General features: G+C 27.5%; 1 protein-coding gene and 1 long non-coding RNA gene across 4 annotated transcripts in view; one reads left to right on the top strand and one right to left on the bottom strand.

Moving 5' to 3' along the window:
- The window catches only part of Atg13 (Autophagy-related 13), a 33,959-nt gene extending 17,111 nt beyond the window's left edge, over positions 1-16,848 (top strand). For 2 of the 3 annotated variants that reach the window (XM_014422743.2, XM_014422745.2), the window contains exons 4-6: positions 3,879-4,062; positions 7,749-8,007; positions 11,456-16,848. In XM_014422743.2, the coding sequence (XP_014278229.1) occupies positions 3,879-4,062; positions 7,749-8,007; positions 11,456-11,668 (656 nt within the window). In that variant the 3' untranslated portion in view covers positions 11,669-16,848. The remainder of the gene's footprint in view (positions 1-3,878; positions 4,063-7,748; positions 8,008-11,455) is intronic. The other variant, XM_014422746.2, reaches the window with a different exon arrangement.
- Positions 16,849-20,202: 3,354 nt separating this feature from the next.
- Positions 20,203-22,864, bottom strand: LOC106682078 (uncharacterized). The gene is made up of 3 exons (XR_010844661.1): positions 22,758-22,864; positions 20,500-20,655; positions 20,203-20,413 (listed from the first exon to the last, which is right to left on the bottom strand). It is a non-coding gene; the product is annotated as an uncharacterized lncRNA (long non-coding RNA).
- Between the last annotated feature and the right edge of the window lie 427 nt (positions 22,865-23,291).

Here is a 23,291-nt window from a genome sequence, read left to right on the forward strand (position 1 = left end):
ATATATATTGTAATATCCTCTTTTATGAGTAAATAGTTATTTTTTATAGATAAATGATTTTTAGAAGGTTTTATCATTTCAATATGTTTATTTGTAGAATTAAAACTAAAAGCAAGCTAACCAATTTTCACCAGTAAAATATGCAGTCACAAAAGACATCGTGCAAAGCCAAGAGTAGCCAAAGCACGAGGCCTGCAAAAAGTTTGTTGGATTGCGGCCATGTTGAGCAGATCCAAAGATTTTAACAACTATTTTTTAACTTCTCATCATAATTGAAATTACAGTAAATTTAAGAAAAAATAGAAGTAAAGAAATAGTGCTAAAGAATTTTATTCAGAAAGTAAATCATTTGCAAAAATCCAAAACTGTTGTGCGATAATCGATGTTTACATGGAACATCCAGGCAGGTTTTGATTTTGGGGGGCATTGGTTGCTTAGGCGCGGGCGGGGAATGGTGTTTTCTGGATGAGGTCCTCATCATCTTTGGTCCAGCTCAAGGGTGAACATTTTGAAAAAGGATTCTTTGTTTAGATCGCTTAACAACATACTTCGGTGGATAAGAAGTGAGTTGAAAACTTTTAGAGTACTAAGGTTTTGTTTAGTTAAGTGTTTGTTTACTGAAAGATTGCCAACAGTCAGTGTTAGTTTGTTGAGAAATCATCAAAAGAAGATTCTATGAAATTGGTTAGTTTTGTTATACATAAATTTAAATACATGTGTAAAAGAGATATTAGTTTAATTTAGTTTTAATAGTAAAAGTGTAAAATCAAAATTCTCATATCTATTTAATATTGAATCTGGTAATGGTTTACCTCCGCTCCTACTAAATGGCGAAAGCCCATTTTTTCGTGATGAGAGTGTACTGACGGTCCGAAACGAGACAACTTAGGGTAGGTTACGAATTAACTACCCTCCACGAGAGAAAATTTCACATTTACTCCTTTCTCCCTTTGTTAGCTTATAATACACCACAATTTTTGACAGCAGTTCCTATTACTTCTTCTGACTTATAAATATTTTAAAATATATACGTTTACTTACTTCTTCTAACTTATAAATATTTATTGTACGTTAGAAGAACTAAATTATAATACTTAGACTCTGTAACCTGAAAATAGATCAGACCCATTTATTTTATATGGTATTTTTTAATAAGAAAAATAAAATCGTTAAATAGTTAATCTGACTAGAATAATAAGGTTCTCTTGAGCTGTAAGTTAATAAGAATAAGAAAATTGTTTAATGGTTAATCTGAATAAAATATTAAGGGTATTTTGAGCTGTAAATTAATAACTATAACAAAAACTTTTATAACAAAAGATTGATATACATTTTTTCATCTTCTTATTTAGACCCTGTCAAATACAAAATTGACAATCAGCCGACTGTCTGACTGTTATATTAATTAAACAATTAGCATATTAGTGCATCTCTAACCATCTTTTCCTCATATATCCTCACAGAGGGTCAACAATCTTCTCATAATTTTATATTTGTTAAAGATAGGAAATAAAAAGGGAAGATATGTTGGGTTTTAAGGTTAAAATTGAATTTAGATATATGGATAAATAATGGGGAAAAAATCTCAAGCATCAGCTCAAGAGAAGCTTATTATTCTAGTCTAGTATTTAACGATTTTCTTTTCTTATTAAAAAATACCATATAAAATAAATGCATCTGATCTATTTTCAGGTTACAGAGCCTAAGTATTATAATTTAGTTCTTCAAACCTATAATAAATATTTATAAGTTAGAAGAAGTAAGTAAACGTATATATTATAAAGTATTTTTAAGTCAGAAGAAGTAATAGGAATCGTGGTGTATTATAAGGTAACAAAGGGAGAAAGGAGTAAATGTGCAGTGACAGAAATTTTTTCTCCTGGAGGGTAGTTCATTCGTAACCTACCCTAAGTCGTCTTTAGTCGGCTATGCTCGGGACTGTCAGTACACTCTAGTCACGAGAAAATGGGCTTTCGCCATTTTGGGAGATCTGAGGTAAACCATTTATAGCAACTTCTTTCTAGTAGTTTATTTTTAATATTAATCGAATCTTATTTTTTAGTGACGTTTTAGCTCATTTTGAAATTATTTAATTTATAAGTTTTCATCATAATCTATAAAAACTATATTTTTCAGACAATTCAAAAAAAGTTTTTGTTAAATATTAGTCTTTTCCATTTTCATTTTGTTAAATATTTAGCATAAAATGTCCTTCATGAGTCCGTTATGTAAAGTGGTTTTGAGATATTCAAAAGCAAGAAAAGAAAAATTGTTTCACCTAACATCAGGGGTGACCAAATGTTCACTATATTTTTTAGATCCTAATGTGAAAACTTGTTTAATATATTTTTAGAAATGGTTAATGAGCCGGTACATCATTAAAAAAGTAGTATATTAAAATAAAAAAATTTAGTAACAAGTTTCTATTAATATATCGAATGTGATTCTTATCTCTTATTAATCTGTTGAGCTTAATATTAAATATAAATTATTTTTTAATTACCTTATTAAACTTTACTGTTACTATAAATATAAAGTTTTTTGTGATGTTAATTAAAGTTTATTATTAGATTAAAATTAGACCTCATGTTCGTGTTAAAATAAAATTAAAAAAGAAACACAAAAAAAAAACTTTAACATGAAAATTGAATCTATCTATCTTGTAAGCGATGACCACTAATAAGTCCTCTATAATAATGGCATAATATCTCAAATTATATGAATAATGAATAAAACTGGCATTTTCTTCATTTAAAAATAATTATGACGATGATCCTGTTCATGGGTAAACCAATAAAAATATATGTTAAAAACAAAAATTAAATTAAAAAGTAAAATAATATTTGCAAGTATATTGTATCGTATATAAAATCGGAATGGAAATAGATAGCACATTATATACGGTGAGTGGGAGTATGGATTTCCAAAAGCATGCAGAAAATTATCTTCCATTCAGTTTTATTATTATTATTGTTTATTTATTGAAATTTAAAATTATTTTTGCTATATGGTGCTTTGGGGTTTTAAAGTGTTGAAAAAATATTGCACATATGAAGAAATATTGCTATGTCAATGTTTATAACTGGTCTTAAAGATTAGGAATTTTAGGGATTAGTTTCTGTAAACAGTTTTTAAAGCATTAACTTACACTGATAAACTGCCAGTTGTTCATAGGTCAGTTAATGAATGGTTTGATATATTCAGAGAAATCTTATTGTTTTATTAATTTTTCAAAGTCTTTATCATTATGATATAAAAATACTCTGATGTATATAGTAAGTGAATTGATCAAATTATTATTTCTCAAATAATTTTTTTAATTATTGATATGATTTAATCATTTGCTTTAAAACACTAATTGTTGATGTAATAAAAGTTATTATATATTCGATTATTCCTTAATTATTACTACTTTAAAAAGGGCTTGTCTGTCTGCGCCATCTTTTCATAGGTTCTTTCCTCCCCTCAAAAAAGGTTTAGAGAATCACTGGGGATTTTCCCAAGGTGAAGGTCAAGATGAATTAATTTATTTTCTTGTAATCTCGGCTGTTTCTAATTATAGCTACTACATGATGTTTTGTTTTTTCTTTTGATATTTTTTTACTAATTTTACTGTGAATAAGGTTTTTTTCATATTAAAATTAAAAAAGCAAAACAAAAAAATACCTCCAGCTCATCATCTTTGAAGATAATCAATTATTTATAGAACTGATTAATAATTGTTTGTGTTAAATTTCCAGTTAATTTTTTCATATAATGTTTTTTCATAAATAAATAAAAGGTTTACAATAAAATAAGATTTATATCTAAGTTATTAGAAATAAATGCCTAGATATATTTTATTAAATCTGTACAAAATGTTTTAATTTTATTTACAGGAGATGGATATAATCAGGCTCGTGTTGGCCAACTTGGGACACCAGGTGGTACAATACACCTGACATGCTACTTCAGGACTAAAATGACAATATCGCCTCAACCAAGCAAAGATAATTCTATTATGCTAAAAAGTGATCATTTTAGACCAGATTTTAGTCCTAAACACGATCGTACTAGTTTCAGGTATTGTTTCAATTACTTCATTTTAGTTTTCATTTGATATACCTAAATGTACTTTTTGCGTATTACTACTATAGATATATTAGTTAGTTATTTAGCTCCAAATATTTGGCCAGATGTTTATTAAATGTTGGGCAAGATCTCAAAATTTCATTAATAAAGGTCTTAAAACTCTTACATGATCTCATTCAGCAATCTTAAACAATAAATTTAAATATAATTTACATTAATATTTGCTATACTGTTGACTCTCCCCTATATAAAGTATAAAATAGTGGATGGAATTCAATAACATTTATACTTGACCATGACAATACTACCCAACTTCCCTTCAACTTTGATCCATATCAGATGAGCCATTTTCAAAATATAGGTATAGGTATGCTGTAAAAAAATATGTTTATGCATGTCTTTGTAAAAGTAGTACTTAGAATTTGATAAAATCTGTATAGGACCAACTGGATGATTCTAACCCCCACAATCGCTCAAAACTTCACCAAACTCGGACTAACGGTTTAATCAATTATGCCTTAACACAAATTTGACTGCAGAACTAACTTAGTCAGGGCATAATATGACATATTTTGATTTTCATTTCTTGCATGAATACTGAGCTTCTCTACCTTCGGTAGTGTGGAAGCAAAATTAATATAATTAAATTGAAGATAAATGATTTTACATTATTTTATTAATATTCATTTAAACATCAGAAAAAGAATTAGCAACAGGCACGATGATGTATTATTGGACCATACCAATTAATAAAATGTTGTATATGAGATAGGCTCACTGATTTAGCAAAAGTTTCATGTATCTTTCTGATTAAGTCAATATGAAAAAATTGGTACTCCTTTTTAAAATGAATATAGCCCATCTATTAATTTTTTTTTTTTTTTTTTTTTTATTCCATCTTGTGTTAATGCATTGAATTTCATACTCATTTCATGTCCCTATCATGAGATGATAAGCATGTTTCTGAAAGTAATGAGGACAATAACTTTCCTGTTAAGAATCCTGCTTCATTAACATACAATCAAAAGCTAATTAATTTGTTGGTTTTGAACCCACTGTCATGATCATTCTTATTGAAACAATTTAATCATTTCTAATTAAAAAGTATTTATCTTTATACATATTCTTATCAGCCTTTTTGTGTGACTTCCATCAACAAGTAGTGTGATCAATATGTGGAAAATTTTATTTCATATGTAAAAGTTATTTTTCAAATTATAATTCTAGATTCCTGGATTAAGAAAAAATTGATTGATTTTCTTGTTGTCTTATGATTTCATTTGTAGTTTTCTTAAGAATGTTCCATAACTTGGGGATTAATCAATTTTTGAATTGGAACACTCCAGATCTATTATGTTAGCTCTAGTAGAAAGATATTTATCAAGGTTCCCGACTGTTATCAATATTGTGGGTCACTGGAATCTTTACATATATTAAATCATTATTGTTTTTCTAATTTGTCAGTATGTTGTAGTTTTCCATTGGCCTATCCATTACCATCTGACCTAAACACAGGATCATTACTTATTCAGTTAATATAATGTAACCAAATAAATTCATTCATAAATTAATCAGACCGCCTATTGGTGTAGGACCTGTTGTTCCAATCAAAGAATCTGGTTCAATGTACTGCTCTAATATATTCTGTTCACTACTGTAGTATGATGTATGTAAATGTTTCCAGAGAATAGCAGAAGATAAGGCTATAAACAATTAAAAAAAGTATTTACTCACTAAAAAAAACAAGTTATTACAAAATAAGATTGAATCACTTTCTTCCTATCACAAATACTGATAACATAATTTTAAAAAAAAGCTAAAGCGGGGCATTCTGAAATATCTCTAGTCAAACTGTCAGCGTGTAGTGGAAGTTAAATATATTAACTTGAAAATAGAAAGAATGAGAAATTTTACATGATCATTTGGATATTTTGGCTGAAATAAAGAATACAAAATTCCCCCTCTGTTTTAGAGCTTTCATTTATAAATCTGTCATTGATATTGTTGAAGGCTTATAACACCTAAATGACTCCAAATTAAATTTTTTTAAATGATGGTATATTTAATTTAAAATATTTTTTATAAAGTAAATAAAAATTTCATCTTGTAGGAATTCAATAATTTTCCTATGAACATTTAAAAATGGATTATTAGTGATATAGTATGAAATCAATCATCACATCAATTATTTTAACTCTGACTTGGTCTGGAAATCTCATTGCTTCTTTTCTGGTACTGTTTAATATTATTGAACACTTTTTCCTCATTTGTTTGTGGAATAGCTCTTTCAATTTTCAGCTATTTTTATTGATTGTAGAAAACTTTAACTTGCATTGTTGCTTAATGAAGATTTATGAAAGTATCTTTTGAAAAAAGTTTAAATGTTGAAAAAACATAAATCTGCCAGTATATTATCAATATGATCGTTTTTCCTAAGAAAAGGTTTAAGTGGCTTAGCAGTGGTTTTGATAAGATTAGACTAACTACTTAAAAATTCCTCAATTCATGATAGCAAAAGCAATAATTTATCTTTAAGGAATAGTGAAATTTTTAAAGAGGGGTGGGGACAGTGCACTTCTCTTTTATCACCAAAAGATTAATTAATATCAAGATAGTAGATTGAAATTTATATGCGGCCTCTTCACTTGGTCATAGTACCTTTGAACAGTTGATACTTGTGGAGTGAATTTCATAATTCTTATTCTTTTCACAATGAGTTTCTTTCCTGAAATTTTTATATTTGATTCTTTCTGCATTAGGTATGATTCCTTTTATTTTATAAATATGATTTATTCAATTGAATTTGAGTTATTCAATAACAATATTATTCCATATTTGTGTTTTAATGGTCTAAATTCATGGATATCAGTTGACTTTAATTACCAGTTTCATTTTTATTATTCAATATAAATATTATTATACGAGAGGAATTCGAAGGTTTAGTAGAGCTCCAAAGCTCAACTCCATATCTCCAGATTGGCCTTATTACAGTCATGTAAATCAGTCTTTTGTAATGTGTTGGAAGTTTTGGCCGTTTGTCTTGTAAGTGCTGTAATAGTTAAAATCGACGTGCAGTTTCCTGTCTTTTCAGTCTTGTGTGAGGATACCAGATTAATCGTTAATTTTAATTTAAAATTAAAATTCATCATTTATTTATAATCATCTTCAGGTCTTTTATTAATTATTACTTTCATTTTGGATTAAATATTTATCGTGTACTAGTCCTTAATAGTTAATCCTAAATTTTTTCAAATTCTAGTTATTTGCGAGTAATATGGGTCAGTCAAAAAGTTTAATAAATGTTCTGAATTTTAAAATATTGTTAAGTTTAATTTAAGGATGTAAATTGTTATAAATAAATAATAACAATTTACATCCTCATCTCCATTCTTTTATAATATAACAACAGGGGCAGTGTAGGACTCCAACAGGAGTTTTGGGCCGACCTAAAAAAAGGAAAAAGAGAAAAAAAAGTTAATTTAAAGGATTGAAAGTGTTCAATTAAAAAATAAAAATTTATTTATGGATTAAAAAAAATCACTAATTGATAACATATTGTTCAAACCAATGGGAGGTAAATTATTACACTGACCTGTTGTCTACATAATACTTAAAAAAATAAATTATGTAAATCTTACTGTTGTATTATAGTTTTTAATAATTATTTTCTTTTCTAGTGACGATAATTTGAGTTCTCTATCTGAAACAATTAAAGTTGGAGCATTTGTGGAGTCTGTATCAAGCAAGGAAAGAACAATGAGTGATAACGATGATGATGTTCCTTTCTCAAATCTACTGAAGCAGTGTAGTGTCGTCCAAAAAAGACCCCCAACCCCACCAAGACCTCCGACTCCAGTGAAGAAGGAGGACACGGACAATGGGAATGTGACCACTCCACGCTCGCTATCACATGATGATTTCATTATGGTAGACTTGGTAATCATTTATGTGTTAGCAGTAGTTTCCTAACACAGTTCTGTCCATATCCACCTTCTTTTTTATTCAATTTGATCGCGATTAAAATTTTTTGTAATTTGTTGAATAATTAATATGTTTTTTATTGGATTCTTTACACTTCTTCATATATGGTAAAAGCCTTTTTACTTTTCATTTATATCTGTTAGAACCTTATAACATGCAGTAATACCTTGAAAGTCAAAAGCAAAAAGATTTAAAAGAGTAATGAAATATTTAATTATGAAATAGCAATTTTGCACTGCTTAATTTTTATTTTTTTTTGTTTTTTCTTGATATGCACTGCTTTATAAATAAAATAATTCTTTTAATGATAAATTAAATGATTATTTAATGTGAGGTTGAAAAATTAAAGTACAATTTTTTTTTGTCTGTATGAAACCAGTATAATTATTTACTAATTAAAAAAAAACTTGTATGTTGTGAAAAACAAAAAAAAAAAAAGAAATATAACAAGGAAAAATTAAAAGTAAAATTATGGATTATCTCTATAGGAGTTTGGTGAGTCAATTCTTAAAAAAATTTCTTTTGAGGTTAATTACTTCCATAAAATAAAAAGTAAAATTACATCTTATTACTCCAAAAGTAGCCTGTCAGTAATTAATATGGGTTCCACCTACTATCGATGTTTTAATTTTATTACTTGTCTTTCAAGGAGAGCAGGCAACTGTTTATGTATTTTATTCACCGCCATATTGGAATACACAATAAAACATTGATTGAAATCTAAACTCAAATTTTGATTGAGAAGTAACATTTGTCTTAAAATATTTTGTGAATTATTTAAAAAAAAAAAAAAAAAAAAAGTATTTTCCTGCATTTATCCCCAGTATATTTGTTCAATCAAAGCAATTTTTTGTAAAAAGTTAAAGTCAAATTTATACTAAAAAGAGACTCTAACTAACATTTACAACCACACAGGCAACAACTAGATCCAAAGCAAGGGTTTTATAGGACACGTGAAAGAGTCTGAAAGACAGGAAGTGTAGAATAGGTAATGTTGTGAAGCTAATAAATCATTATACATCTCTCACACACACATACAAAAACACCATAAGAGTTGTTTCTACAGTTTTTATGTTACTGGTCAACAGCTATACACCCCCAGGTTTATTTACCCATTTCATTTTTTGAGAATTAAAAAACTAGTTTATGGTGGCACTATCAAAAATACTTTTCTTTATATTACTTGTTTAACACGACATATAATTAAGAAAATTATTAAGATTAGTTCTAGATTCATTGGAAGAAGTGTATTGAAGCCTGCCCATGGTTCGTATTTTGATTATTTTAAGATACCTTATTTTTATTTTTTACATTAAATTTGATAGATTCAGATTCCATTATATTGTCGATATTATTTAAAGCTGTTTCGATTTAAAAGTTGATAAATTATTAATCTTTTTTATATTTAACTTACTCAAGAAATTATTCAAATATTCTGAATCCTCATTTTCATCAGTTCAGAGATAATATGTCAATTTATTTTAAAATAAGAGTAGATCTAACTTGAGTAAACTCCAGTTTTCTTAATTGTCGTTTGTTGAATATATTAAGTGATTTATATTTTCATAATAATAAAAGATTCTTAATTCTTTTCCTAATTATTTTATATTTATTTTTAAAGGTTATGATTTTTAAAAGTTATGGATTGACATAATATCAAAATATCCTCAATCCTATTCTTGATTATTAGTACCATCCAAATGTAATTTGATTAACACTTATTCGTTTTGAATATTTTTATTATTAGTATTGTTTTTAACCCAAGATTGTATTTGTCTAAATCTGGTATATAATTGCTTTTACTTTATTTTTGAAATACAACTTAATCCTCATGTTTTAGAGTAAAAGTTTTTTCATAGCAGTTATCTTCTCCTATTTCTTTTCTTAAGACCCTTCACTGTTCTAATTTTGCTTAACTGTTTTTATTAATCCAAAGGAGTACAATGTGATCAGTTTAGAGTTATGAAAATACAAAAACTAATCTTGAGTAGAGATACAGATAATCAAAATTGAATGCATTTTATAATAAATCAAAGACCTCCATTTGCTTTTGGTACGTACTTCATGCTTTTTGTTGAACAGTGGAAAGGGTTGAAAACTGTTGCCTTTTAAGGGTTTCCTGTTTATTAAAATTCCATGTAATTTATTTTCTCAACTGAGGTGAGATAGATAATCTCTCAACCAGTTTCTGAAACAAGAGCATAAGGGGCTCTTGATATTAAGAGGAATTATATCCTCTCGAAGGCATCAATTTCGGTTGTTTTTATTTATCTCCCCTCAAAATATACAATTTTTCCAAAGTAAAAGCAATGTTCCTTTTTCTTTGTGTTTGTTATATCTGTCATATCAAGTTTCCCTGAAGTCTTAGTTCAATCCTTTTCTCTGTGAAAAAAATTGTTTAACCCTTTTACTGATGAACGACGGTATCTCGGACTATGTGATTACTTTTTACTATTTAATATATATGCTATGGCTTCTTAGATGCGATATATACCATATTTTATCAACATATATAAAATCAATGTGCATTTTTCACAAATACGATGAGCGATGATATATAGTCGTTCAATACTAAAAGGTTTAAATTGATATGTTATTAAGTACCATCTATGTTTATAATAACTATTTTTGAGCATGAGAAAGATTACTTTGTTTTTCCTGAATGATATGTACTATGGTATATTAATATAAATTATTTTATTTAAATATTACCCTAAAAAATCAGATAACTCATAATCCAGACATAATAAGTAAAATTAGAACTAAAAAAATTAAATTATTGACTACAGGTAATTGGCGAATGAAGTGCCCAAACTACAAGATAATTCAAGGGTTCAAATGGGAAACAAGATATTTTGGTTAGCCATTGATTAGAGAAGTTGAGGTTGAGGTTGATATAGCTTACTCTTGGTATTAAGTTTTTAAATTTAAACAACGAGAATGTAAAAAATTTATCATGTAAGTAAAAGCATAAGGAAGGGTTTTAAACTGTGGGTAATTCATATATATATATATTGTTTAGTATAAATTAAATGGCTATCGTGCAGTTTATTTTTACCAAAATTTGTTAATTATTTATTTCAAGTGTTAAACTTCCCAAGATGGGTAAAGTTTCCATATAATTTATCTTTGTAAAGATATAACATAAAATATTAGATTGAATTAATTAATAACTTCCCTTTCTTAATTACCAAAGAATAATAATTAATCATTAATAGACATGACTAATTAATTAAGTATAAATTTGTTCCTGGCTCAATTTGATAGCATTACTAAATCAGTTTTTTCAGGTTTTGTCTGTTATCAAACGAAATTAATTAGCATATGAGTTACTTATTTTTTAATTTATTTTTTTGCAAATTAACAACTTATTTTTCTACATCCATTACTTTTTTGTTCTCAGAAAACACCATTTGCTGGTTCCAATGCCAATACAGATCTTGGTGTCTTCTACCGGGAGTGCCAGAGCGCCCCCCAGTTAGAAGGATTCAGTACAGAGCCTACGCTGGCAGAGCAGGTTGGAGATCTGACCGAGCAGCTCGAGCAGTTTGAAGTGAGTCTCAAGGAGTATGATAATGTCATTACTGAGCTGTGTGCAACGGATAACAACAACTGAATCAGCAAGGTTCAGGTCCAGCCCCTAACCATGACGAAGAGGGGCAGTAAAACAGAGCATCGCTCCGACTTCAGTCGACTCTGCGCTGAATGTTGTTCCTTCTCTACCTTTGTTCCCTTCCGAGCTGTTTACAGTTTGTTTCTCTCATGGGGAAGGATTTGAAAGAGGCCCCTAAGCTTGAAGTTGTTTTGTAAATGACTTAATCTACAAATTTATATATACATATATATTTATGTTAATTTATTTATTGTTGAATGTTTGTTAGTTACAAAACAGCATAGCTGAAGGGAGAAGTGGAAAATGTTTCTCTTGAGAACATATATTGTTTTTAAACTTTTGTTTTTATTTGAATCAGGGATATTTACCCTCTAAAAATGAAGTTTAAAAAAAATAATAATAAAAAAAAAATCAGTTTTACTAGAAGTTTAGTGTAATCTGTGATGTGAAAGCATTGATGTCTTGAGAAACTAGTTAAAAGTTTAATTAAATTTATTTTAAAAATTTTATTGGATAAAGAAAAAAAACCTTAGTTGTAATGTTTAAATCATGTTTGATTCATCATAGTCTTGTTTTTAAAAATGTTTGTTGTTTTCTGGGTTTTCTTTTTAACCTCAAATATTTATAGAAAGTTAGTTTTTTTTTTAATACAAAAAATATGAAATTTGTTAGTTGGATGATTAATTCTTTTCTACTCAAGCTTGTTCGTAATGTTTTATAAGAGCTGTTGACAAGATATCAATGTTTTATTTCATTTTATCATTACAGTTTCTTTACCAGAGTCATATTTTTTGCTCAAATAATGTTGATAAATGTGAAAGTATTTCCCCATTATTTTAGATGGTCTATTACCTGGCATTCTTCCTAGTTCTGTCATAGTGATAGTGTACTTAAGACCTGAACCTATTATGGACACTCTTTAATATCAAGTAGAACTTAAGGAATTCATTATTGAACATTTAAATTTTGTTTTTATTAGAAAAATGTTAATCATTCATTACACTTATTGAATAGTTTAACATGGAGTTCCTATTTATTATTAAACTTTAAGATTATTTGGAATTAGCTTTTAATTTATTCAAATTCTACAAAACATTTAGTTTAAGTTCAAACTTTGATTATTTCCCCATTTTTATTAATTTTAAACTTAATTATTTACCAAAAATATTATTAATGAGAAACAAAGGAACTAACTCAGTAAAAAAATTCAGCATACTCATGTAAACCTTGATAATTCTGCTTAGGATTGTAACAGTGTTGGCTAATGAATTGTAAATAAGTTGATAGTGTGGTTTGCTCAAACGGTTTTGCTTTAAATTCTAAGGTGCTTGGGTGTTAGTGGCAGGAGGGTTGTGATAAAAGTTTGAGTTATTTTGTTAGCGCAATGATTAGGATTAATTGTATGTATTAAGACATGAATGGGTGATATGTTGAATACTGCTATAATTATTAAATTTTATTACTTGATAATATATCTTTTACGATTGTTGAATCCCATTAATTTTAATAATTCATAAGGTTTGGATGTTGGAATCTTAAATTAGATTATTTAACGGACACTTTATTACTCTCTCATTAAATAATTGGAGGGATTAATTTTTGCAAAATTTCAATGTTTCGATTTCTTATATCTTGTGTTGAATATAGCATTTACGAATCTAGTTTGACCTTGTACGTGTCAAATGTAGTCCACTCCTTGGAGTAATGATACTCTAATCTCTTAATTTTTGAAAACCAAAATACTTTAATTGAATTAGTTACTATTTGAATAAAATGATTCATAATTAGTTAGGAAGGAGTGAGTTACATCCTGCTATTTAAAAATTTTGCTAGTGATTTGGGACTATGTTTGCTACAAAATAGAATTTGTTAATGCTATGTGAGGACAAACTTTTAAATATTTCCTACCTGATAAATAAAACTACCCTTGTGAAATGTGTTGAAATTTCACATCATTTTCTTCTTTCATTTGGATTAAGAAATTATTTAATGGGATCCTTCGATGCTTAATCTTAATTAGTTTTCTATTTTTGCAATTACAGTAGGACCTCTACTATTGACAGAATTTGTTTTTTCAAGGATTTGACAAAGTTGCAGCACAACAGATACATTTATCAGATTTGTGTGTACTTATGTCAACAGCTTGTATGAACCTACTAATTCTATTCAAAATGGTTTTACAGAAAGAAAAAAAACTTAAATTGTTCAAACTAATGATTTTTATTATTCTAACACAAGATATTTACACTATTTCAACCATTGACATTTATTTAATTAGTCATTATTTATCTACAATTGCTTTAAGAATGATATTTGATTAGCTACATGAGAATTTTAATTTACTCATTAAATGATTACTTCCTGTTATTACAAAATTATATGTTCAAATATTGAACAATTCTCAATTTATTTATTTTAAAAATATTCAAATTGTATTTAGTTTTCAAGTTTCTGTGGCTACCCAGGTTAGTGGAGGTTCTACTGCATCGGGTAAATTTTGAAAAAAAAAAAAAACTGAAAAATTTATTTTAAATATTACTTACTTAATTTTGTCTGTCAATACATAACTTCTTGTTGTACTCATAACATAATTATTGTAGGTGCTGCTTATGGTTAACAATTCTATCAAATTTTCCCTTTATTAAGATATCCATTAGGGTTAGAGAGTCTTTCTGAAATAATAATTTTTGTTCATCCCAGGAATTTAATTGAGAAATTATTTTTAGCTGAGAATATAATTCATAATGATATTCTGTTTCATTGCTGGATATATGGAAGTTTATTTGTTATAATTAATGAGATTTGAAAATCTTGTCTTCGATTGTTGTTAAATTATTTTATGATAATATATCTTATAAAGGGAGTTATGACAATTTTGAATTATCAGGGCTGTACCTAGAAATGTGATGAACTAGATTTCTTCGGCATATCAATGTTATTTGTGAAGGTTTTAGTAAAATTCATATTTAAAAAAAAATGTATATGCTATTATATTTTTTATATGTTTTGTTATGCCATTATTTATTATTATTTATATAATTTAAAATATCTAAATCAGAAAATTGCTTAATGTCTATTATATTTTATTTGTATGTGTAATTTTTTTTTATATACATTAGTCGCTTTCTGCATGCTTCATTTATTCTGTTCCCATAATATAAGCTAAACAAAATTTATTGTAATTATAAAAATGTAGTAAAATTTAAATTGTTGGAATGTAACCCAATTGTAGGTTGAAATAATTTAAAATATGATTGATAACTGAATACAAGCAGAATTAATAATATTATATATGTATGTTTATTTAAAAGACTGATTAAAATTATTCTTATGCATAGTATGTATTTTTTTTTCTTTAAACAGACATTGAGGCAAATGTTTCCTCCATTCAATCATAAATTTTCACTAGCTTATTTAATGACACTACTCTAACAGGTAAAAATAAGTGCTCATCCGTTATAGTTTGCTCAGGTTTTTGATCTCTCAATATTTCCTGAGTATTTTGGTATAAACTGTAAAAGTAAAAAAAAAAAAATTTGGAACTTTTAGAAATGAAATATCCATTAAAATTTTATAAATAATGATCATGTGATCGCTCTTATAACTGCAGGCAGAAACTATTAATTCCAGAATAATTATAATAGAACAGTTAATTCTAGCTAGAAAATGTTTAATATTATGATAGGAGAATGTGAAGTTATACTGGAGCTCAATTGATAGGACCGGCACTGTTAAAATTGTTAAACTACTCTTAGCGAGCAAGAGCTCCTATTACAGTATACAAATTTTCCTGTAAGAATTTCCCAGTATTGCCCCCTCTCCCCACTTCCGTTACATCTTCATTACAAAATCAATTTACTCCTGCAAACATTTTTTTTTTCCTTAGTCATGGAAGAATATATACATTTATAGCTGATCTATAAGATGTTTCATTGAATTAATTATATATGACATCATTTTTAAGGCTTGTCTAAACTGGTTTGAATCTTTATCTATTTTTATGGAAAAGATGGACACTTATTTTTTTCTAAGCAATTGTACTTCATCTCCTGTCATTCATTCTCACTGTAATATTGTAACATTAAAAGCAGTGCCATTCTACCAAAAACTCCAATTTTCAGTTACTTCTATTTATAATGGCATTGAAATAATTAAAACCTAGTATTCAATATTGCTAAACATTTGTGTATTAATCAATGTTTGTTTCTTTACTTTTGATCTTGGCTTGAACTATAAAGTATCATAATCAATTTAAAAGCTTATGATTACTATTAGTACTGATTACCATTTATTTGACTGTATACTTACTGTAATTAGATCAGTGTTAAATTTCTTTGAAAGTAGGCAATAATTTGGTTCAGTGTCATCCATCATGTTACAAATGTTTTTTAATAAATGGTCTAAAAGAGGCACATCAACATAGATTACCAAAAGTAAGGCCACTTAAAATATTCAAAATTTAAGCATTGTCTCCCTTGCAATTAAAAATCTTCAAAATGCAAATGTTTGATTATTAACTTACATTTTCACACAGTTATTTGTAATGATTTTTTATCAAAAATAACATTTTACTATGATTTTGATGGGTTTTCAAGTTGAAAATCATATTTTGTTATTGTTTTGGGAAAACTATGATTATATATTACATACCCTGATTTTGGTAGTCCATGTTTCTGTTATGCCCGATTAGCAAATAGATATTTTGGGTTGATAGATTAATTTTAGCTGAAGTGTTAAATATGTACATAATTTTCAATCTGAATTATTTATTTATTATTCACCAATTATTTTGATAGTAATATGTTTTTTATAATTACAGGTTTGTTAATCTTAATTAAATAATCAATCTATTTCTATTATTTATTTATTTAAAGTTGAACGAAGTAAATTGTATTCTCACATAATGTATCAAATTTTGGACAGTGGTTTTCTTTTTAATTCACAGAACCGTTAAAAGTGTTGAAGTATTTAATATGAAGCATTTCTTCTGAAAAATTAAATATTTATCAAAATTTCCTTTTAACTGTTATGCGGAGTGATAAATCTGTTTAATTTACATGTCCTACTTATTGTGTTTTGGTAATTAGCAATTTTTTTTTCCATTTTCATGAAGAAATATAAATAATTTATGAAAACACATTGTTCTGTTTGAATATCACTGTTTTAGAATAATGAAATATTTATTTATTTTAAAATCAACTGAATTAATAAGTGTGTTTTAGAATAATGAAATATTTATTTATTTTAAAATCAACTGAATTAATAAGTGTGTTTTAGAATAATGAAATATATCTACATTCAGCAGTTCGTTTTTTGTTTTTATATCTATTTTTGTGGTTAGGTTAATGAAAATTTTATGGGATAATTCAATAGAGCCACTGATGAAAACCAAGTTTTCTCTCTGGCTATGCTTGCTGTGATAAGTTATCACTTTAAAATTTACATTTATTATGTTATGGCATATGTAAGGAATTTCAGCTAATGGTTACCTTTTTTGCTCGTAAAAAAAAAAAAAAAATAATTAAATTGTTAAACTAAGTTATATTTATTGTTTATTGAATTATCCCAAAGTGTTGTTTAAGATAATATTAGTCATTTTAATAACAGATTTGGCCATTTGAATGGTGTTTGGCTGTCTTTAAGACTGATGAATGCTAAGATTTGATTGCGCCTTTTGCCCAAATCTTTGGTATTGATGATTTCCTTGTATCTAAAGGCTTATGGTATTATATTCTGCTAATACAGGAAAACATTTATTTTTGTTTATTTTTTAAAATTCCTTTTCCATTTTCCTTAACGTTCTAATAATACTCTTTATCAAATGCAATAACAAATACAAATCTTTTGGGTTAAATGTATTTAAAGGCTTAGGGTAATTACATCTAGATTAATTTTTGCTCTAATGAGGTGCAAGATTAATGAATAATGAAGTTTCACTTTAATAATGATAATTAAAGTAAACAGTTAAATAAAGGAATAACAAAGTTCGTCATTTTATATCTAAAAACATACTAAAAAACACTGTTGTTTATAACACTTTGGTTTATTATTTGAATTAATTATTTTATTTTTTCAGTAAATAACAAATAATAAAATATCTGGTGTGTTTTAGGGTTCTTCATATCTTGAAACGTAAAACTTAAAAATCTAAGAAAGTTTTTTCTCAATCACAAAGGTTCATTATTAATATAATAAACCAAATTTAAGTTCAGTGCAGTATTTTTGCTATTTAAGTTCTTTCTTTTTTTATTTTTTTGTGATATTTCACGAAATTGATACTTAACACTTAGAATTTTTCTTTTTGTCATATATTGCCTTAGGAAACATGAAATCCACTTCCATGTTGAAATGAGAAGGTACGTAGTGATTGTGAATTCTCACGACCATCATTGAGTGGCCTGTAACTTAGGTACCAAATCTCAAAAAAATTAGACTGGTAGTTTCAGACAAAAGTCAAGGATGGTGTACAACAGACAAATTTCCTTGAACTTCTTGGAAATTTTCAAATGCAAAATTATTACAATTCACAAAAGAAAAGAAAAAGTACTATTCAAAAAAACCTAGTCAGTATAATTACCTTGTTTGAGCTTACTAGTTTAATGGGTTGATGAGGATAAAAAACTAAAGTGGTAAGAAAAGGAGAATAAATATAAAGATATGACTCAATAATCTAGGATATCTTTCATACCTAATGAGTGCTAAGTGATTATATGTGTTTTATTAAAAAGAAAAATCAGAGAATTTGTATGTACATTAACAAAGGAACTTGAGATCATGGTTAAAATACATAGAGGGCACAAGAAGAAACTGGTCAGTATTTAATGATAATGAAAAAAAAAGTTATCATGATGAAATTTAAAAAACTGAAGAACTATTAATCGATAGTTTTATTTTTATTTTTAATAGACAACATATTTACTTATTGGAAGATATTGATTGACCGTGTGTAAAGATGAAAGGACTATGGTCTGGGTGCGGTCAAAAAACTTAAATAGTAGAATATACTATTTAATTGAGCCAACGTTTCGCCCCACGTTGCAGGGCTTCGTCAGGGATAAAAAAGATACAAAAACATTCCTTTCATCTTTACACACGGTCAATCAATAATCTTCCAATAACGAAAATAATTTGTAAAGTAAACATGATAGAACAGTATTTAAATTAGGTGAACAATAAATGGAAATATACATTAAATACATACATTAAAATACATTTTGTTTTGACTGCCGTCAAAATAGGTCTCATCATTTAATTTGTATTCTTTTTTCTTTTTACATCTCTTTATTTGTATTTTCTTTAATATTTCTTTTCTTATCTGTCTGTTACTATTACCCTTTACATTTACTATTTACTACCTTTAATTTTTCTTATTATATCTTACTTTTTTACATTTTATACCCCTGTTATTTTACACTTATGTTTTTGTTTTCCTTTTGTAACTATGTGTTTGTATCTTTTTTAGCCCTGACGAAGCCCTGCAACGTGGGGCGAAACGTAGGCTCAATTAAATAGTATATTCTACTATTTGAGTTTTTTTGACCCCACCCGGACCATATTCCTTTCATATTTACTTATTGTATTTATTATTTGTACAGTTGTAAATCACATTAAATAAATAAATAAAAATTAATAGCATGGGATGTCCAAATGAATAGAAATATCCAATTTTACTATACTATACTAAATTGTTTCTATAATTTGGTAAGGTTGTCCTCGTAGAAGAATATGAAAATCATCAAAAAAACCTCACACTATGTTAATGCCACATTGAATTTAATCTTCATTGAATGCAAGGAAATGAAATACTGATTTGAGTTCAAACTATTATACAATAAAAATAAAGAAAATTAATTGCTTGTTGGTTTAAATAACTTTGGTTTCAACATGTATGTATACTTCTATGAGAGTAGATTACTAACCTATTGTAGCCACTGAGAGGGTCTGGTTTCATTCCATAGTTCCATCATAAATAAATGTTGAACCCAACAGACCAGATTTGAATCTGCATCGCATCTAAGAATGCAGTTTGTGTTTAATTATTTCCTAATTTGTTTCATATGAACTCTTTTATTTATTTTAAAATTCAGTGAAGATATTAAATATTACTGAAATAGGAAATCAGACTATGTAAACATGTAATTTTTCCAGAGTATTTCCTCTAGGTGCTTCTCTGGTGTCAACCTGTAGAGACATCTGTTCCATTCTTTGGATTTCTAACGATTTAGTTTGAAGGTGGTGATTTAGTGGGAAGTGAGCTCACTAGTCCTCATGAGTCAAACTGTGTAGCTGTATAGTTTCGAAAAAGGAAATAGAGGATGTCCAACATATGGCTGGCCACCATAAATCACCAATAGGTTTTAAATTCAGTATGATTTGTCCTTTTCATAGAAATATGCTGCAATAGACATGGTATTAAAAAAAACAAAATCTACTCAATGAAATCAATTATAATTATTTTGTAATATTTTGAGTTAAAAGTGAAACAGTAACTTTTATTTCTAATTAATTAGGTTCAAGAAGGTGATGTTAACATAATGTAGAAATCTTTAAACGCGTCTGATGCACTTTCATTTATAAATCGTCATGAACTATTATTATTCACTACATAAAGTGGTTAAACATGCTCATTTGAAATTATTCATCTCTATTATTTTCTACTAGTTTAAAAATAAAACAATATCATTCCACTGAAAACCTGCTCTTTAATGTTAGAATGATGTTGAAGTAGCAATAGGAGGTATTGAGAATCTGAAAATATAAATATTTATTAAAAATTTTAGTTGGTTTTTGTTGTACTAAGGAAATATATAAATCGAGTAAATCTAAGAGCCAACCTGACTTAGATTTTCCATGTTCGTTTTTGTTCCCATTATCGTCCTTAGTGTTGGAATGTATAAAAGCAAAGTTAGAAATAAATGTATATTTTTCTTGAGCTTTTGAGGAACGTTGTACCATTGGGAACTGTAAACTGCAAGCCTTAGGTTTTCCAGCTAAAGGTCATGTACAAACAAAATTGTCTTAATAGGAATTATCATGGAATTTTTAAATCTCATTTTTTTAAACATAATATTTGGAGATAAAGTACATTCTACGTTTTATCATTGGTAGATTGATGTTCTGGGGAAAGACATTTAAAATAGACCATTTGTCTCATTAGTGTAATCGAATAAGAATGAGTTTGACCGACCTTCAAAACGTTATGCCCATATATTTAATCCACTATAGTGCAAAATATTATTTTTATTTTTTTTTAATCATCAATGGCTCAAGTGATAGTCCTGGATATAAAAATATTACTTTCTTCTAATAAAATAATAATTAGAGGTGTGCACATTATAATTTACAAGTTAGCAAAAGACTATTGGTGGATTAAGGTCCTTGTTGATAATGTAACTTCAATTCCTTTTGTTAGTAAAAAATTTAGCTTAGAATTTTGGTGAAGTGACTACTTTGAATACTTCTCATCTTTTGGCTATAAGGTTTGACGCCCTAGGGGTTGATGTGTGTATTTTGGAGCCAAATTTCCTTCAATCTGATTTTAGAACCATTTCAACTCTTTTGAAAATAATTTTTATCAGTTAGTGTACATAAGGTTAATTCTTAAATAATGGGTAATTTTTAAATCCCACTTGAATCAAATTGTTTCAAAGGCTCAATGGCTCTTTCCAAGGATTCCTGTTGTTTATAATGTAACCTCCGAAAATACTCCTTTCCAATAGATATGATGAGCATTGTTTTCTTACCATTCTACTAGCCATGAGCCCTTCAATTCTCATTGCAAAAGCTGTCTCCGAGCATTATTTTTCTCATTCAAATGCATCTTAACTTTTTTTTCAGATATTTCACAAGAAAAAAGTCGAAACTGAATTCTAATCTTTATTAAAAGCTTACCAAAGTCGGATTATTTAATTTAGAAAGGTAATAATTTTCAAAATGACCAAAATAAATTCTCTGACGGTAGAACAAATTTTATAATGGAATTAAAATTAAGAATTTCATCATCAATTACAATGTGATTTTTAAAAATTCAAGTTGTGATGTTTGGAAAGATTTTTTCTGGATAAAACCTATTTTTGGCATATTATTTCCTTCCAGTGATTCAATTATTTTAAAAATATACTATACTAGAAAAGAAAAATCATTGTTGTTGACTACTTAAATATCAAAATAAACACTGAGAAATTTTTTATAATGCCGTATGACTTCCATATCTGACTGAAAGAAGAAATATAAAGAAAGTATATTAATGTGTTTTTAGAAGAGATTCAATTTTCATTCAGATTTGAAAGGCATCCAGGCTACTATATCAATCTTAATCTTTTTTTTTATTAAAAAAACATCACTAACAATCCACTAGTAAGTTTAAGGAGATATGCAGTAATAATTTCTGTTGCTTATCAGAAATAGGAATATAAGATAGTATTTCAGTAATCAGTTTTTTTTTTTATATTTAATTGTTTTCCCTATATTTTCCCAGACATTTCTTTGGTTCAATTAAATATAATAATAATAATATTACAGAAATCTGGCCAGTTAAAAAAGTAGCTCATGTATTAATTTTAGAGTGGAACTTAGTTTAAAAAATGAAAAAACATCTTATTATTGACTGTATTGCTAAGTTATTATGTGTGTTGTGTTTATTCTCTAGCCTGTGATTCATTTTAGATTGATTATCCATGTTTTAAAAAAATAAACTTTTTCCTTAAATGGGATCATTCAGATTTAGATAATTTTAAAAACACTTCTAAACTTCAATTGAAAATTAATGATATTAATTGATGTCATGTTACAAAAACTATCTTCTTTTTTTTTGGTTTGGGAAAAGATATGCCCAAAACAGAGATAAATATTGGAAATAATTCAATTTAGGCAAATTTTTTTCGGTTACTTCTTATCTTGAATGCTTAATTCAATTAAATATACACTACACATTTGTTTTAAATACATTTCTTTTTTTTACTCGATCATTATTCTTATATTGATAATGGGTAGGTACTAACTTCTAAATATAGTATATTTATGGTAAACTAATCATAATTCAAATTTAAATTTTAATCTTTTAAAATAACTCTATACTCATGCATTCACTCACCTCATCAGTCAAGACTTCACTTACATAGCTTATCAAATACTGATGAAAAAATAAGCTGACTATTGCTGAAGCTAATCGGATTAAAGTGTATGGATTTTCCTTCTCCTATTACAAAAATATAGTTACTATATATATATATTTTTAATTCATTTAGGTAAACTTATATATTTTTCATAGATTACACTTTTGTTTAAGTACTGTGTACAAATAGACCCGTTACCAATTAAAGAGGTGAGATGCTTTACATCAGAAGACCTCAACAATGCATGTTAGTAGAGAGAATATGGGGGAGCTGGTGCATTTTGTGAGCAGGGAGTTCCTCGACTTACCACCAGAGCGCTGTTAGTTCAGACGGTAACCGCTAGATAGCAGCACCATCGGCAGTAGTGAGAATATGGGGGAGCTGGTGCACTTCCGTGAGGAGCCAATCAGAAGCCAGCATTTTGATAACGTCACATATGGCGGGAGATTTGAATTCAAATATTCGGCTCGACCCGCCCTTAACCACCCACGTGGTCTGTCACGTGACCAGTC

The sequence above is a fragment of the Halyomorpha halys genome, unplaced genomic scaffold (genome assembly GCF_000696795.3).
Source record: "Halyomorpha halys isolate HHAL.00 unplaced genomic scaffold, Hhal_1.1 Scaffold388.1, whole genome shotgun sequence".
Lineage (NCBI taxonomy): Eukaryota > Metazoa > Arthropoda > Insecta > Hemiptera > Pentatomidae > Halyomorpha > Halyomorpha halys.